Genomic DNA, 19,343 nt, shown 5'->3' with positions numbered 1-19,343 from the left:
GACCATCTCAATGCCATAAGGAGAAAAAAGGCAAAAGTTTGCCAAAAGACAAGAAGCAGCAAGAAAGGACGTTGAACGTGCATTCGGCGTTCTCCAATCTCGGTTTACAATAGTTCGTGGTCCATCACGCTTTTGGCATCCGAATGACATGAAGTCAATAATGTATGCTTGCATCATATTGCATAACATGATTGTTGAAGATGAGCGCAACACGTACCAAGGTAATTTTGTTTATAAACAGGTCAATAATGACATATTGGATGCTGAAGTATTAAGTGGTCCTATTCCCGCTTTTAGAAATATCTTGGAAAGAAGAGCACATCAAATTGAAAGGTCAATCCATCACCAACTTCAAGCAGACTTGGTGGAGCATATTTGGCAGCTTCCCGAAAACGAGAATAATGAAAATTAATCTTCAAGTGTTATTATGTATTTCATTTAAAATGTATTGTTCTTTATTTTTCATTGTCATGTATTTTCTTTCGTCTTTATTTCTATCATTCAATAAAATTGTTTTTGCTATAAAAAACACAATGTACTTTTTTATTTTATTTTAAGTTAATATGTCGATATTTAAATTTAGTTGTTTTAAATATTAAGTAAATTTAAATTAAATTCGTATAAATATTAATTAAATTATTTTTTAATTGATTTAGTATTAAATTTTAAATCTAAATTGTGTGAAAATAAATATTATTAATTTATGTTGTATGGTGGGACACGGGTGGGACCCTTCAAATAGTAATTTAAGAAACCATGGGTTGGAGCAAAATCTGGTCCAGTTCCTTAGGAGTTTCTTAAGTCTGATGTGGCAGTACGGGCCCACATGAATAGTGCAGAATAGTGCTGAATAGTGTGTTAAGAAAACAGATAAGGAACCAAGGTCGGAGTTGCTCTTAATAATTAATTAGAAGTAGAAAGATCGATCCAGTATTATATGAATGAAACATGTATGTTCATTCCCCGGCCACTAAAATTAATTATCAATCAATCATGAAATTGAAATCCTCCTTATTCTCTTGCAGCTTCCTCCAAATCATTATACTAGTTGTGCTGCTGCATGAAGGAACTTGTTCTGAAGCAGCAACAAGTAACAAGACAGCATGTCCTCCTTCTCATTGCGGCAAATTCACAAACATTACCTACCCATTTCGTCTTAAGGGTGATCCTGCGACCTGCGGCGATTCGAGGTACGAGTTAACTTGTGTAAACAACAACAAGAGCACATTGTTGTTACCGCTATTTCAGGAAAAAAACTACTATGTGATGGCAATCAACTACAACAACTTCACAATACGGCTCGTTGATCCCGCCATTACAGAAGAGGCTAATAACTGCTCCTCCAGGCCTCGCTATTCGTTATGGAGACGCAATTTCACTGATTTGTACGGACGTCCATATGAAGACTACCAAAATGTAATTTCTGATCATTATCCAGACTCGCTATAGTACCACACCAATGTTCCAGCACGTGTTTTACATGAACTGCAGCAATCCAGTGAGGGATGATCCACTGTATGTGGATACAGACATATCTCCCTGCAGCAGCGTCAATTCACAAGACCACCATGTTTATGCCGTCGTTGGGGACATGAAGGTTGGGAATTTCAAACCTCACTGCCACTTGAACCTTGTTACTCCCGTATCCGTTGATAGGGAGATACATGAGCAAGCATTTTCCTACGGTGAAATTCATAGTATGCTGGAATTTGGATTTGAGCTTTCATGGATGAGTACTCCTTGTCAACATCTTTGCAGATACCCAGAAGATTGCTATTTAAACCAAACCACCAACAGTCTTCAATGCGATCTTTCCGAATTTGTTGAACTCTGTTTAAGTCCACTGGGAATTCAAATCACTTGTCACACTGGTAAGAACCACTTCAACTTCAACCCACTTTTTTTTTAGAAATATCTCACACCGTCAGTCATGAAACAGATTCCTTGTAGCTCTGAAATCACATTTAAATAGTAGGCCTGCTCCCAGAAAATGTTTTAGCATATGTATGGCCGATGATTCGAATTTTGGACTAAATGTTTAAGGATCGAATATCTACCATGTGTGCTAGTGCTAGATCTTGTACTCTCAAGACTTCTTATCATACACAACTTAAATGCGTTTTAAACCTTATACTCCTATTCGATCTTTTCTGTGTATGATACATTATTGATTCAACAAATATATGAAGTAACAAAATTTGTGACATATACAGGGCCACATATATTTGGAATTCTGAAAAAGGGGCGCATATTTCTTGAAGGTAAGAGGACTTTGTCTCTCTTTTTTCTCCATATCTGCTACAAATATATATTTTGGAAGACTTTATCCTCGAATAGTTTATATCCCCCTTCCCTTTTAGCATCAAAATAATAGTAGTAATGAATAGAAAATTATTTCATTAAGATTTAAGAGCTTATGATAATTGCAAATTTTAGAAACTTTATTAAAATAAGTTTAAAATAGGTAGGCAAGTATAACTTCTTATTCATAAAGATATAATATGAATAACTTATGCAAATAAGTTCAAAAAAACTTATAAGTATGTCATCAGCTATTACATAAGTTATTCTACTATAAAGTGAGAGGGGCTGGCAGCAATTTGTCCTAAAATCGACACGGTTACATCACTCCCAAATCGCCCACATTAAGCTCATAATCTAATCTAGAATCCATTCATCCATGAGCTCCATGAAGGACTCAAGCCAAAGCCAACTGATAAGGGAGAAGCCATCCTCATCAGGGACTCTAATAGACAGGTGTGACTGGAACCAAAGCAAGCGTGAAGACGGGCAGTAGAACAAAGCATGGGCCATCGTATCTGTTGCCGCAAAATAAACTAGATACACTGGGCTCAATGGGACTCCACGGAAAAATAAAGCTCCACCGCAAAACAAACCGGACACACTGGACACAACTTCCTGCAAAATCAGAGAATAAGCATATTTTCTTGTGAAAAAACCATTTTGTTTAGCAGCCCATATCACGCGATCAGTCGTATCAATTATAGACATCAAGATTTGCAATATAAGATCAGCTTCATAAGCAGAGAAAATTGAGCGAATCAAAGACTCCCTCCATCGTCTAACATTATGGTCTATAAGATCAGCAACATATGTAAGGTTTTGCACCATATGTGAGCTAGAAAAAAGACCGAACCTGGCTGCTCGGGAACCCAAGGGTCAATTAACACATGACTCTTCACAACATGTAACCAATTCCCACTATCATAATCATACTCCACTGTGAATTAAAACAACACATTACTCAACATACTCCCCCTTAATTTGTTGTTTTTGAACTCTCATTGCATCTCTAAGCTGCTGAAATCTTCCTTTTAGTAGTGCTTTAGTGAAGATGTCTGCTAGTTGCTCTTCTGAACTGCAGAAAACAAGTTGTATATCTCCTTCTTCAACAACACTTCGAATGAAGTGATGTTTCATGTTAATGTGTTTGGTCGAGCTATGAAAATTTGGATTCTTTGCCATGACAATGGCTTATTTATTGTCACAATGAAGCTGGAGACTTCCCTCTTGCTTCTCTCCAATGTCTTCTAATATTCTTCTCAAGCAAAGTGCTTGTTGTGTAGCCAAACCAGCTAATAAATACTCAGCTTCAGCTAAAGATTGCACCACTGTATCTTGCTTCTTTGAGCACCAAGAAATCACACCCGAACCAAGGTTGAAAACATAACCTGAAGTGCTCTTCATGTTATCAATACTTCCAGCCCAATCACTATCATATTAGCCTTTAGCCTTAAGCTAAGAATTCTTCTCAAATCTAATTCAATACTCCATGGTTCCCATGACATATCTTAGAACTCTTTTTGCTACTGCAAGATGTAAATGACTTGGTTTACTCATGAAACTCTAATAAACTTCAATACCAAGAAAGTGATGTAGCATGCCAAGATCACTCATCTCATATTCTTTCATCATCTCTATTTTAAAGATCTCAATCATTTTCTTGTCGTTACCCGTATACACCAAATCATCAATATAAAAGGCAACACAAGAAGGATATCATTTTTACCTTGATGCTTCACATACAAGGTTGGCTCACTTTGACTTCTTTGAAATACTTGCTGAATGAAATAGGTGTCAATTTCACTGTACCATTCTCTAGGGGCTTGTTTTAACCCATAAAGAGCCTTCTTCAGCCTGTAAACTCTCATGGTGTCCAAACGTGCAACCGAAGTGTAACACCCCGATTTTGGGGAGTAACTTTAGTAACTCAAAAATAAAATAAAGCGGAAAAGCATGTATTATTTTTTCGTTTTGTTTTAAATAAAAGACATGTCGAAAAAAAGACTCAACCCAATGTGAAGAACATAAACTAATATACAAATATATATACATCCTCCACTGTAAAATAAAAGTCAACGCCACGAGTAACCTCCAGTGACAGAAAGTAGTATGAAAGTGATGCCCGCAGGCTAATAGGTACAAACCATCATTAGAGTCATAAGTGTGATAGTACAATCCTCCAAAGAAAGTAGGTCAGCCTCAAAACGACCTCAGCAAGACCTCCTAAGCCCAACCAACTCCATATGATCCTCACGAAAGAGAATCACACAAAAAGCTATAAGTCGGGGACCTACCCTACCCCAAAATGAGAAAATGACCATCAGAGCAACGACACATACTCCTACTCTAACTACCCAAGAGAGCGTGTCTCAACACTCCTTCTCCTGCTCCTCCTCGCTAGCATAGTCCTCGTCCTCGTCAGAGTCCAGAATGATCAACCCTCTATCCACATGAATGATCTCTCTCCTCTCAAACCGAGACACCCCTGTCTCTGCATCCACCACTCTGACGATCACATCCCCCTCCGTCATGCAGACCAATGGTACCACACAATGATTGGCGAGTGATTCAGCCAACATGCTCCCTCGTATGCTTTGTGTACAGAATGGACCGCTGCGACATGCCTTTTTCTAGCCTTACTGGAAAGCTCTCCACCGCCAAACCCGCGTGCAATGGACGCGCACTCCTCAGATGGGTCGCCCAACTCTTCGACCACTTCTTTGTTTTTCTCTTTATTGTCTTGAACTGCTTTGACAGGCTCTTGGCCTGAGCTTTCTTTGACAAAATTGGCCAAATGTCCTGCCTTGATTAGACGGTTGATCTCTCGCCGCAAAGTCCAACAGTTGTAAGTGGTATGCCCCAAAGCTTTGTGGAGTTCACACCACCTGTTGGTGTCTACATTAGCCCGAGGTCGACGGAGAGGGGGCCGATATTGCACCGCATTAGTTTGACCGACTGCCCGTAATATAGTGCTTAATGGAGCATTCAACTTTGTTAATGGTGTCGTGCTTTGTGCCGCGACTGGCTGTGCTGTCTGACCCGACGACACACCTTGGGAATTCCTATGCCACGTGTTGCTTTGGAATCCTTCCTTTGCATGTTGGTAGGGTCCAACCCTTGGTTGACGGGGAGTTTGAGCTAGCCTTGAATCTTTACTCGCTTTTGGTTTGTCAGATTACATTGTGCTCTGTTGAACACCGTTACGCCAATCTTCCCTTTCTTTTTTGTTTTGGTCGTCCTGCTCTATCAAGATAAATTCTTGCATTCTTGATCTCAAGTCCATCATGTCTCGCGCCGGGCGCCTTGTCAAATCATGATTTAACGAGCCCACCCGGAGCCCATTTTTGAAAGACGCCACACATACATCAGGACTGTCCTCTTCCAGTTGCACAACCATCTTGCTGAATCGTGCCATGTAGGTCTTGAGTTTCTCGCCTGGCTGCTGGTGTATGTTGATCAAATCAAAGATAGTCGCCTTAGTGGTCTGGTTCGCCAAGAATTGTGTTAAAAATTTGGTGGACAAATCATTAAAGTTATCTATAGAGAAGGGTGGTTGCTTAATGAACTATGTCATCGCCATGCCCTTAAATGTTGATGGCAGCAATCGACACTTTACTGAATCGGTCGTCTCGTCAATGACCATTTTCGTGTTGAAATACCTTAAATGGTCCATTGGATCAGAGTCGCTAGAATATGCATCCAAAGTCATTGTCTGCAAGTGCTCTGGTATCTCTACAGCCGCCACGACAGGCACAAACGGTTGGAATTCAACCACATCTTCGGCGTCTACACGCTGACCACGACGGAAATCTCTCATCTGGTTTAAATACTCTACTTGACCTTGCAAATGCTCATTTTGGCGTTGAACGTTTTGTAAAATATCCAACACATGTTTCAACGCCACTAGGGTGATGCTTGTTATCACCTCTTGGTCCTTCAAAGGTTTTTTTGCTTTCACGCCATCCAGATTTATGTGCACCGGCGAAGGAAGACGTCGTCGAGCACCTTGATCTGACTTTGCAACTAGATATGAAGGTTTACCCGGAGTGGGTTCTGTCGCCGGGGAGGCATGCGACCGCGCCGCCACCGACTGAAAACCCTCCGAAGAAGCCTTATGTTCTGGTTCTGAATGTATTACTTGGTTATTTTCTTGATCTCCGCCCCGTCCGCTGTGCCTGCCTCCGCCCCAGCGGCGGTGCTCATGGCGTCCAAGGCCACAAGATCTCGTCTCCATCACCTGTAACTCTCACCTTCTTACGTCAATGATAGAGCTAGGTCAAAGCCACATACGACGCGAATGTTCCGTACTAGAGCTTACTTAGGTTTAAAAAATATATTGACTAAACCCTAGCAGAGCATAAATGGAAAGATGATGCAAGATAAGGTAATATTCTCATTAATTGTCAAAAAATGTGCCTAGTACAGTGAGGACCCCCCTTTTATAGTGGGTGTGGTCCTTGTCTAGAATGTTCTTACATTTGGGTCTCACAACCGAGGCCCAAATCCCAATGCAAAAATAAGACAAAAGAGGAAGGATCTAACAGCTCGCATGAGACTACAGATAAGGCAAGTGTCCATTTATGCCCATGATGGTCGCCAAGTATCACAGTCAGCTATGTCCCGCCATGTTTCTCGAGTATCCTGAGCGGGCAATAGGTTGAGGTAGGCCCGCCCAGTCCACTTGTGGTGTGTTCATTCACCATATATCTACTTTGTTATCCAAGAAGAGCTAGTTGTTTTTCTAGTGTAGTTTTAGTTTGTCAAACTGAGACCCTCAAGATGCAACATACCTTTACTATCACTACTACAGAAATCACTTTTTACCACGCTTCAATTGCCACAGTTATAGGCGGAACCGTGGCAAAAGGTCAGTTGCCACGGTTATAAACGGAACCGTGGCAAAAGAGGATAATATTTTATTAATTTTTTTAGGAACCGTGGCAATAGATTTAGCCCAGTACACTCGTTTTTTCCCTCCCACTCTCCAATTTTTTCTGAAAAGAAAAACCCTAACCTTTCTCTCTGTTCCCTCTCTTCCTCTCTCCTGCTCGATTTGTTCTCTCCGTTCTCCCTTCCCTCTCTATTCGCTGCAATCACTCCTCCTCTCCCTCTCGTTCTTTCAGCTTGCACCAGATCTATTCGGTTTCATCGCATTGGGAGAGACAGGTTGGAAGAGAAGCTGATAGGGAGGTTGGAATCGGCAGTGGCGCGTTTGGAGGCGCTATCCATCGGATTCCAGGGAGGAGGAGGAGGTGGCGACGTCGCTGATGCGGCCACAGATCCGTCCATTATTGCCTTCGACGACCTGATGGGATAGTATGTGGCTAGGGTTTCCGCGGCTTCAGAGAAGATCGGTGGACCGGTCCTGGAGGTCACTAAGTTCCATCCGCTTGTAAAGTTCTTCACTTCTCGCGATTCCCCTTCCCTCTCTATACTCGCCCACGAGCCATAGTTCTTCACCAATTGAGCTCTATCTCAGGGCGCTCTATTTCTACTGCTTCATCTTCAGGTGTCAAGGTTTGTATCTCTTTCTTATTTGCTGCCATTTCTTTCCAATTTTAGGTTCAAACTCACTCAGGTTTAAAATTCGCGAGATTTAATCTGTTTTTAGATTGTGCCTATTCAGATGTATTTAGTTTGATAGTTTCTTTCATTGGGTTTGAACATCAGGGAAGCCTATTCAATTGATTCTATGCGTTATTCATGAACCAAGGTGAAAAGTCTATTCAAATGTTACTTTTATATGCTGATTTATGAATCTGTTCCTTTTAACACTATTAGTTTTTCTTCTGAGACTAATGTTATCATTCTCTTCACTGTGACTATGCGAGCCAAAGAAGGAACATGACAGATCAAGAGGAAGTAGCAGATGATTTGGCTTACCAATTGCTCCATGAAGTGCAGCGAGACATTACTTATTTGCAGGTCAAAATTTCAGAGCTAGCCTGTGTATGTGAAAAAGAAGGGGAGAAGAGAGAAAAATGCTGAACAAAGCGGTTTGATAACCTTTATCATCATGAATCAGGGCAGTATCATTCCCCTCTTTGTTGGTGTTTCCTAATTTAGCTTCATAGTTCCTTAGAATCTTTTCTGTTAGAATTGCTGATTGCTTTCCAAAGCATTTCATGAAATTTAGAAATCTTCGACTCTGAAATTTCTCTTGGATAGTATTAGAGTATAAGGCAATTATGCTTTGCTATATACATTGTAACTGTTAGTTACAAGCTGGTTAAGTTTGTTAGTCAGTTGAGTTTGTTATAAGTCAGTTACGGTTAGTTGCTAACTATGGTTAGCCTAACTGTTAACTATAGTCAGTTTAGTTAGCTTGCTATGTAAGTCTCTCTCACAATATAAATACTGAGATACACTCTTGTAATCTTCACCTTTCAATGAATATTATTTTCAGTTCAATTCTCAGATTCAGTTTGGGTTCTCAACTGATAGTTTTAATCTTAGTCAGGATTGCATGATTGAAAGTATTAGTGTTGAATGTAAGAAGTGATGGGATAGTGCTATGTTTTATTCGAACCTCACTTGCTGGCTTCACGTTATTTAATGACTAGAAACTGATTGAAGATATAACTGAGTACTTGCTTCTAAGCATTTCACCTGTCTGACACATGATTAAATGAATATTCATGTTATTAACGTTGGTTTGTGATTTACTAATCAATGCAAAAGATGGACATCTACCTAGTTCTTGAAAACTGATTTTCCAAATCATACTTGTAAATTTCTCCTATGCTTGTACTGATTAAATCTGGAATATTTTATTAAAGTCGGTAATCTGAATATATGATATATGCTTTGTGGTCTTTAAGAGGGTGAAGTCATCTTGCATTTCATATGTCTGACAGAATGTGTAAAATGAGCAATTTTTCTTGTTCAGATCATTCAAATAGGCCATAATTTTATAGGAGAAGTGACTGACTGAATACTTCTCTTTTTCTTCATGTTTCTGCTGAATTTAAGATGAACATCAAGAAGCATGCCCCATTCGAAGAATGCTTGGAATCTGGAAACAGGATAACATGCCTGGTTTGCATAATATCCCTTTTCATATTCTTGAAATGATTAAAGATGGTATAATTTCAGAGGTTTATAGGAAGCATCACCTTTTTCTTGGGGTGTTTTCTCCATTCTCTTTTATAAATTGATTCAATTTAAATATACTCTAATGTGGAATGTTGATGTGGTATCTAAGTCAGAGGGAATTGATGAAGTCCTTCAATAGATAACACTTATTTCCTGCTAGATTTGTATATACATGTTTGGAAGATTATATCTTGATGAGCTCTTAAATAAATGCTCTTCAATGTGGCTGTGTTTGTGTTTTGTAATTTTCTTTGTGTAAGCAAAGTTAATAATTTAATATTACTGGTTTCAGGTCAATTGTTCTCTTCCTTCTTTCTACAGGTAATAAATCAATAGTATTTATATAGTATTTAACTGAAATGAACTCGGTCAGATTTGATCCCCATCAACATCTCCATCAACATCTCCATTATGCTGTCATTTTCTATCACTTTTTATTTTTTTAATGAATGGATTGACAAGAGGCTGGTTAGCAAAGTCGGAAAAGAAAGTATGCGCTCTCTCTCTTTGCACAAGCTCCATTATTGAGCATAAGCATAATGTTTTTTGTTTCAGCTGGCTACCATAGGTGTAGCTATAGATGAGAACCCAGTTAATTGATGTGGTTCTTTGATGGATTCTGTATGGTTCAACTTTGTATTTGGATTGACTTGTGTGGCAGGTTTGGGCATCTTCTAGGTGTTAATCTCCAAAGCATTGAGTGATCCATCAGGTTCTTTGTAAACCTTTACTATCACTTCATTTATCAATTACTTTCATAATTCTTTGGAATTTGGATGTTTTGTTTTCCATATACATATTCCTTGATGGCAAAAGATCATGAAACTTGCTTTTTAAATACAAAACTATTCTTTCATCTTTTCTTTAGATACAAAGACTTGCATTGTTATCTAACTGTTAAAGAGAATTGAAATTATTAGAGTATAAGGCAATTATGCTTTGCTATATACATTGCAACTGACTAACAAACTTAACCAGCTTGTAACTAACAGGCAATTATGCTTTAATAGAAATTGTGTGATTTAATTATGTGTGATGAAAAAGCTGTTGAAATTGAGCTATTTAAACTGCTTCTAGGGACTGTTATTTTCATTCTGAATTGCAGGGAACAAAGATGACAAGGGGACTTATTGTTGATGTAGACTGGACTTTATCAATTATACATATAGTTTAATATATATACCCAGTTAATATATATCCTCTCTAATCGCATTCCAAATCCTTTTCTTCTACCTCTGAAAACGATGGAGCAGGTTTTGTTCAAGCTTGAATTGCAATGCTGATTCTGGTTGTAATTATCCACTTTGTTTTTCGCTTTTGTTGTAGCTCAAAGCCTATAAGCAGGTATCGATTGCAATTTCCCTTTCATGTTATTGTGTGCAATTTCGGATTCCCCAATCGCTGATTTATTTTGATAATTGTTTAAATTTGAGATTAGGGTTCCTTTTTGGGGATTTTTGGGGCTGGAATGATAAATACTTGCAGCTAATTCCTAAGAGTGTGAACAGAATGATGAGTTGCTCTCTCTTGTTACAGCTGAGTTTCAGATTTGGTTCATTTTTCAGGTCAGCATGTTGTACCTAATTTGATTTTTAGTATTTGATTTATAGTTTTACTAGCAGTATCATTTCCATTACACGGTTCCAGGACCACAAGATATTCACTCATCAATATTATAGAAACTAAGCTAACTAGCTAAGCATCAATCTTAGGGTTCCTAATCTCAGTCCTTCAAAATTTTGTTCAAACAATGGCTAATCTTTTTACATAGTGATATCAAGAGCGATAAATGAAATATTTTCAGGACGCTCCCATGAGAAGGGAGAAGGTTGCAGCTGATGTTCTGGGAAAAGAGTTGCTGAATTGAAGATAGAGTTTTGGAGTGAAAAGTTGCTTCCTATAGGTAAATGGACTTTTAATTAGCTTTACTTTGGGTGGAAAGAAACTAGGCTTGTAGATGGCTAGTATTTAATTTCTGGTATGCACCTATCCTCTCTTGAAGTTAGTTGGGGCAGGGCGTCAGGATTTATGTACAATGTGCAGGTAGCTGTTGGGGATGTTATATATATATAATATATTGTGTATGTTTTATTTTCTAATTTAACTTTCATTTTATTACTCTTTTAATTTAAAACAGTAATCTGGTCTCAAAACTTTTAGCCTGCTTCGTGCTGCTGGAAAACTTTCATTTTCTAACTTAACTTTCATTTTATTCTCTTTCATGTTATCAAGTGCAATTTCTGGTCTCATAGTTATTGATACTATAGCTTCTGATTTTTTACTTTGTTCTTGTCATAATAGCTCTTGATTGTGTGCAGATATCAATTTTCAAGTGCTACTTGTGTAAATTTATCAATATGGAAAACTATCTTAACCTTCTGTAGTTTTTCTGACTGTCTCTTTGATACTTCTAGGAGGTTCAAGTTTTGAAAACCCTGCAGCAGAATGAAAATGTTTTTGCTTCCAATTTTGTTCCTTTGTGGATGAAGCCATTTTACTCAGGTATTCTTAATATAAGGAAGGGATTTCTGTTGATTGCACATAGAGAATGCCTTTAACACTTTTGTCAGTTTCACTTTTCCTTCTTGATGTCAAACAAACACCACTAACTCAAATTTACTTGACATTTGGGAGATATTTTATTTAATGGGTATATATCTGCCTCTGATTTTTTGAAAAAGAATTTCCTGTGTTTCAAGTTGATAGTTATTATGGTTTATATTTGAAGATTCTTCACTTGTGGGTAGTGTTGTTGAAAGTCTCAAAACTTCTGGCCTGCTTCGTGCTGCTGAAATTGCAACTTCTTTGAGTGATTCAGGACAAAAGTGGTAAGTAATAAGTAATTTCCCAGGTTGATGATTCCATGAAAAAGGATAAACAACCATTTTTATCTCAATTTTTCTCTTCCTTCTTTCTACAGGTAATAAATCAATAGTATTTATATAGAGTATTTAACTGAAATGAACTAGGTCAGATTTGATCCCCATCAGCATCTCCATTATGCTGTCATTTTCTATCACTTTTTATTTTTTTAATGAATGGATTGACAAGAGGCTGGTTAGGAAAGTCAAAAAAGAAAGTATGCTCTCTCTCTCTCTCTGCACAAGCTCCATTATTGAGCATAAGCATGAAGTTTTTTGTTTCAGCTGGCTACCATAGGTTTAGCTGTAGATGAGAACCTAGTTAATTGGTGTGGTTCTTTGATGGATTCTGTATGGTTTAACTATTAATTTTTTATCTTTAAATATGTTTTTGGGTTTAATATGAGCATGTAGTGGCCAAACTTCATATTTGGATTGACTTGTGTGGCAGGTTTGGGCATCTTCTAGGTGTTAATCTCCAAAGCATTGAGTGATCCATCAGGTTCTTTGTAAACCTTTATTATCACTTCATTTATCAATTACTTTCATAATTCTTTGGAATTTGGATGTTCTATCTGTTTTCCATATACATATTCTTTGATGCCAAAAGATCATGAAACTTGCTTTTTAAATACAAAACTATTCTTTCATCTTTTCTTTACATACAAAGACTTGCATTGTTATCTAACTGTTAAAAGAGAAAGAATTATTCTGAATTGAAATTGTGTGTGATTTAATTATGTGTGATGACAAAGCTGTTGAAATTGCTGCTGAAATTGAGCTATTTAAACTGCTTCTTGGGACTGTTATTTGCATTCTGAATTGCACGGAACAAAGATGACAAGGGGAGCTATCTCCATGAAGTGATGCACAATAGGAAGATTTTTTGCAAGTTGTTGCAGGGCCACGTCTTCTTGCTCTTGTTGGATCGCCCTCCTTGTTGCTTGTCATCTATGCATTGTTCAATTTTCTGGTTTAGGATTTGGTGTCAGTGTTGATTAGGCCGGTACTAAATGTTGTAGTTTAATATTTTGTATGTATGTGCTGACTATGAGGATAGTATGATATTTTATATATATTTTAAATTTCCCTTTCTAATGGTTGGAATACCCTTTGTCTCTCCCGTCAATTAATTATTGTTGATATGCAAGCAGTTGAAACTGAGAAATTCTGCTCTAAAATATGCCACGATTCCCCAATTGACTGTGACACGGTTCCCCACTTGACCGTGGCAATAGATGTGGTTGACAGGATACTTATTGCCACGGTTCCCCACTTGACCGTGGCAATAGATGTGGTTGACAGGATACTTATTGCCACGGTTCCCCACTTGCCCGTGGCAATAGATGCAACATATTGCCACAGGTCTATGCTTGACCGTGGCAATAGAGGCCACATATTGCCACGGTTGCCTTTTTTCACCGTGGCAACAGGCGAAGCAATTGCCACGGTTTGCCCTTGAACCGTGGCAATTGAGCAATTGCCACGCAGGCTATCGCCACGGTTGAACCGTGGCAAAAGGGCGTGCGGAACCGTAGCGAAAAGCCTTTTCTGTAGTAGTGTATCTAAACTTGTTATTTGGTTGTTAATTTTAATACACATGCCACCATTTATTTTGAAGAAAAAATTCCTATTTTCATGGTTAATTTACTATATAATAATCGTTCTATGCAATCATTTCTTATATATAATATAGTGGTGATCAATTTTCATTTGTTGTATGATAAAATGCGACCAGTGCATGTCTATCGATTTCATATATAACTGTCATTGTTCATTATTGTTTTAAAGAATGTTCTGCAGTCCAATTGAGTTTTATGAGGCTGTAATTCTGAGTTTTTTCATAACATACTAAAGAAGAGACAAGAAGGATAAGGGACATGGAAAATGATAAAAATAAAAATTCAAGATGCAGTGCCTATTTACATTAAAACAAATAAAAATTGAATCCCCAAGGCAAGGCTAGAGTCAGGAAGTTGCAGAATGATAATATTGAAGTAATTATTTACAAGAATCTATACATCGGGCCAGGCTGACCCGGTAATAAAGGACTTGGACTGGAGCGGATCTTGTACACCCTAAGTGAGGGGAGCAGATCTTGTACACCTTTCATAAATCCAAAGTAACCCCAAAGAGATTTTGATTACATGTCAAACAACCACTTATCACAAAAACTTAAGCTGTTAGGAAAGGGGAACATCAATGGTTTTAGGGGTTGTCTAAATGACATTGCTAAAAATTGGGTTAAGTAACCCAAATCTAGTTTGTTCCAATATTATTATTACATGTGTCTTTAAAAAATTTCAACTCATATTAGATGTGTCATTACAGAATCCAACTCATTTAATTATTCATTATTTTTAAATTTTTGTCTAATTAATTTTATTAAATAATTCATTTATACTTTAAACCCATTTATACTTTAAACCCATTTATAATGACACATGTAATATGAGTTGAATTTTTTTTGAGACACGTATAATAATACCATTGGAACATTTAGACTTTGGTTATTTAACCCATTTTTTTAGCAAGGGTCATTTAGACAACCCATAGTTTTATATTATACTAACAATAAATTTACTTTTATGTGACCAACATAAGCAATGGTTAATTACTACTTATTGACGTAAAAAAATGATACAACGTATTCTTTGTGGTTAAATATTGTAGTTTTTGTATGCTATCGCTTCCATTTGTTGATTATGTAAACTTTTTATTTTTATTTGCAGCAATTATACTCAGGATTGGTCAAGGTAAGTAGGTAACATTTTACTTTATTGTGTATTCCATTTTTTACAACATCATTTGGAAACTTATCAGGGCTCCTTTGTTTTCTACTTATTTTTTTAAAATAGTCACTTATTTCAAAAAATAATCACTTATGTTTGTTTTAAATGTTTGTCTTCCCTTTATCAAAAAAAAAATGTTTGTCTTCCCTTACTCAAAAAAAAAAATGTTTGTCTCCGATTTGGATAAAATAACAGACTTCATAAAAAATGTCATTATTGTTGCTTTTAAAATAGAGAAAAAGTTTGATGCACCGACGTTGTAAAGTTTTTTTACACCGTCAACCAATCAGATTTTAAGGATGTGAGAAAATCTCTCTTTTCATTTAATTTCTTTAATTGACATGTCACATTGGTTGACGGTGTGAAAAAGCTTTACACCGTCGGTGCATCAAAATTAAACTCTTTAAAATAACGAATAATCAGTTGTTTCTAATTACTTTTTCAATGACAAAATATTTTACATTTATCGGCAAACACAAGTTAATTTTTATAATCAAATCAAATTTTATTTAATTTTAAAATCAGTATTTCTTTAGAAGTGACAAACAGGTCATGCATATCTTTTTAACTTACGCCGTTTATAATTATATGTGTAAGAAAATAGGTAAAAAGTGTTTAAACAATATTATACGTACCTACGCTTACTTTCTTACCATTGTGTAGGCTCCATAAGACTGCTACATGTAAAGGTGTATATACGTGATAGATCATTTGGTATTGAGGACTCTAAACTCGGTCTTGCGATAGGAAGAGTTGCAGGGTATATCTTTCTACCATATATTACAGTGAGATTAATATTCGGTCTCATACTTTTCTTTGGAAAAATGATACATATATTTTGGACAAGACACGAATCAATTTATGAAAATATCGAAGATTTTCTTCAAGGGAACTCTCTCATGCCAATAAGATATTCATACAAAGATATAAAGAAGATGACTAGAAGTTTTATAGACAAGTTGGGTGAAGGGGGATATGGCACTGTTTATAAAGGAAAGCTACGTAGTGGATCTTTTGTAGCCATAAAGATGTTGGGTAAACCTAAGTCTAATGGGCAAGAATTCATTAGTGAAGTCTCAACCATAGGAAGAATACATCACGACAATGTGGTTCAACTTATTGGATTTTGTGCTGAGGCATCCAAACGGGCTCTTATCTACGAATTTATGCCCAATGGCTCTCTTGATAGATATATTTCCTCCAAAGGGAATTGTACATCTCTAACTTATAATTAAATGTACACAATATCTCTTGGAGTTGCTTGAGGTATTGCATATTTGCATCAAGGTTGTGACATGCAGATTTTACATTTTGATATCAAGCCTCACAATATCCTTCTTGATGAGAACTTTATCCCTAAAGTATCAGACTTCGGTCTGGCAAGACTTTACCCAGCGAGAGGAACAATTGGTTATATGGCTCCAGAATTATTTTATCATAACATTGGAGGAGTTTCATATAAGGCTGATGTTTATAGCTTTGGAATGCTTTTGATGGAAATGGCAAATAGGAGAAGAAATTTGAATCCCTATGCAGATAATTCAAGCCAAAATTTCCTCCCTCTTTGGATTTATGATCAATTGATTGAAGAAAGAGAAATAAAAATGGGAGAAGTTACCAATGAGGAAAAGAATAATGTGAAAAAAATGTTCATAGTTTCTCTATGGTGTATACAATTGAGACCCAATGATCGCCCTTCAATGAACAAAGCTTTAGAGATGCTCGAAGGAGAAGTTGAAAGCCTTATAATGCCTCCAAAACCTTCTCTTTACCCTGCAATTATTCAAGATCTTGAAGACAGTTATGATGAATCCACACTGGATGATACTTCTGGTTGAAAGTGTTTTATTGAGGAAACTACAAAAGATCTTTTACCGAAGGATAATTCTTCATATTTGCTACCAATTTTGCTTTTCAATTATATTTTGTAATTATTTATAGAAAACAGATTAAACTTTTTACTTTACGGTGAAATCTAATCCACTCTCTTATAGAATAACTCACAAACGAAACTGATGTATTTATCCTGACCACTCTCTCCCACGTTAAGACATATCAGCTTCTCATTGAAAATTTCTCCTACAATTAGTCCTGGCTTCCACGCTCTCAACATCTAAATGGCTTAGAATTTCCCTCACTTTGTTTTGTTTCCTTGGAATGACAAATTTTATACTATTAATTGATTATCTGTAATGGCAAAATTTACAGAAAACTAACGTTATTTTTTGCTTCATTGAAATGCTTTAACTCTAGATTTTATTTCATGCCATCATTTGTTTACCCTTTTCTTTGGCATTACATCCTTCAATCCTCTTCAGAAACGGATCCAGAAATTTGATGTTGTGAGGGCAATATATACATATAAACTAGTAACAAAAGTAAATTAGCATATACTATTAGAAGTGATGACATTTTTTATCAAATGGGACACAAGTGAGAACACTTTTTACCAAAGGGACCATAAAAAACCACATACTTTTACGACTCAAGTGAAAGCATTTAGCAATGTGAGACAGAAGTGAGGACATTAAACAATGTGAGACACAAGTGAGGGCATTTTTTACTAAAGGGCTCATAAAAAAACGCATACTTTACTTCTCAATTTTTTTTCTAATGATTTTTTCCAAAATCAAGTGAGGTCACTCGCCCTCGTAAGCTACTTCTTGCATGCGTCCTTGATCCTCGATCTTATTTCAAACATATCACAAACAAAAGTCTCCTTCATTCAAATTCAGCATATTTTTATCTAAAAGACGGTTGAGGATTCAAGTGCGGAGTTGGAGTCCCACATTGGTTAAGTATGAGTGAGGCGAAGACGTTATAAGAAATGTGAATCATAAACCTAATGCCTTAAGGTTTTGGGTTAAGATGTAGCTTCGAAATCTCTTGGTGTCTTACTCCTCGGCCCCTGGGCTCCACTGTCTCCTGTAACGACTTCATTGTCAAAAGTCTTCCTAGCAGTGTCGCTAGGCGGCAAGTTTCGTTGAGCAGGGAACGACGGTACAAGGGTGGATAGGTTCTGCGGAGGCGGGCCATGATAATGTGGTGGTGACTCGCACTTGAGGCGGAGATTGTTGAGGATTCAAGTGCGGAGTTGGAGTCCCACATTGGTTAAGTGTGGGTGAGGAGACGACTTTTTAAGATATGTGACCATAAACCTAATGCCTTAAATTTTTGGGTTAAGATGTAGCGTCGATATCTTTTGGTGTCTTACTCCTCGACCCATGGACTCCCCCGTCAAATTGTTGTCTCAAAGTTTTTACCTTTTCTCCTTAGTCTTTATATTTAGGTAATTGTTATTCTCACCCTGACATCTAATTCCACCCCCTTAGATATGTAAAATCCAAAAAGGCCCTGGAATATTTTTCCCTACACACTTTAAAGTGTGTGCGTGTTCTATGCACTTTAAAGTATGTTCCCTACGTACTTTAAAGTGCGTACATGTTTTCTACACACCTTAAAGTACGTTAATTACACATTTTGAAGTGGGTAGAGAACACGTAGACATTTTACAGCGCGAACAATTTCAGAAGCGAACTGAATCGAGGCAGGACCTTAAACAGAGGCGATGTGGGGCGCAGGTTGGGGCCGCGGGCGGCGGTGACCGGTGCAAATGGGCGGAGGAATTGAGGATGAGGAGGAGGGTGAGTTTTGTGTGAAAAAGTAAGATGAGAGAAGGTATGAGGAAGAAGGGCTGGGGAAGGAAGGGAATGAAAAGGGAAAATTTTTATTTTAAAGGGGTATTTTTGACTTTTCAACATTTGGGGGGGGGGGGGTTGGGATTAGATTTCGGGGGTGCGAATAAAAATTACTTACATTTATTTATCTTTCCTGCAATACTACTTGGACTGCGCGAGGCCCTAAGGGGTCTACGCCCAGGGGTTACCCGCCAAATGGGGGTCGCCAAGCCCGGGAAATGGGCCTCCCCCCGCGAGGCCCAACCGGCCCAACAGAGGCAGTTACTTACGTTAGGCCCATCTCCCCTACTATAAACAGAGAGCGGTTACCAATTGTAAGGGACGTTGGGCTCATTTGATCAATACGAGTGCAAATCTTCTGTCTCCACCGTCTGTCTCCAATCCTCTTCCACCAGTTAAAAATTGACAGCTCAATTAAAATTACACATCATCCCTCTCATTCACTTAACGGAGTTATCACAGACTCACGGTTAGTCTGTTATGCTTCCTCTCTCCATCTCCAACACCTCAACGCTCCTCCAATTACTGGTGAAATTATCTGCGTTACTCCACCATCATTGAGCAAAAACACGGAACATGAAGAAAGAGATGGC

General features: G+C 37.5%; 1 protein-coding gene and 1 pseudogene across 14 annotated transcripts; both read left to right on the top strand.

The window, feature by feature from the left end:
- Positions 1 to 907: 907 nt before the first annotated feature.
- On the top strand, positions 908 to 13,358 carry LOC130737477 (uncharacterized). 14 transcript variants are annotated; one of them, XM_057589247.1, is made up of 9 exons: positions 909 to 1,871; positions 2,214 to 2,261; positions 9,277 to 9,342; positions 9,692 to 9,720; positions 10,061 to 10,111; positions 10,653 to 10,964; positions 11,204 to 11,302; positions 11,814 to 12,227; positions 12,712 to 13,358. In XM_057589247.1, exons 1-5 carry the CDS (start codon positions 1,460 to 1,462, stop codon positions 10,082 to 10,084), a joined length of 579 nt encoding a protein of 192 aa, XP_057445230.1. In that variant the 5' UTR covers positions 909 to 1,459; the 3' UTR covers positions 10,085 to 10,111; positions 10,653 to 10,964; positions 11,204 to 11,302; positions 11,814 to 12,227; positions 12,712 to 13,358. The 14 variants fall into 14 exon arrangements, 3 of the variants coding, with proteins under 3 accessions (XP_057445231.1, XP_057445230.1, XP_057445229.1); XM_057589248.1 differs by lacking the exon at positions 10,653 to 10,964 and having other exon boundaries at positions 908 to 1,871; XM_057589246.1 differs by having other exon boundaries at positions 910 to 1,871; positions 10,061 to 10,964.
- Positions 13,359 to 13,404: 46 nt separating this feature from the next.
- Positions 13,405 to 16,890, top strand: LOC130735990 (rust resistance kinase Lr10-like; annotated as a pseudogene).
- Positions 16,891 to 19,343: the final 2,453 nt, after the last annotated feature.

Source organism: Lotus japonicus, chromosome 2 (genome assembly GCF_012489685.1).
Source record: "Lotus japonicus ecotype B-129 chromosome 2, LjGifu_v1.2".
In the NCBI taxonomy this organism is placed as follows: Eukaryota; Viridiplantae; Streptophyta; class Magnoliopsida; order Fabales; family Fabaceae; genus Lotus; species Lotus japonicus.
The sequence above is the reverse complement of the archived record's forward strand: the minus strand, read 5'-3'. Positions and strand labels throughout refer to the sequence as shown.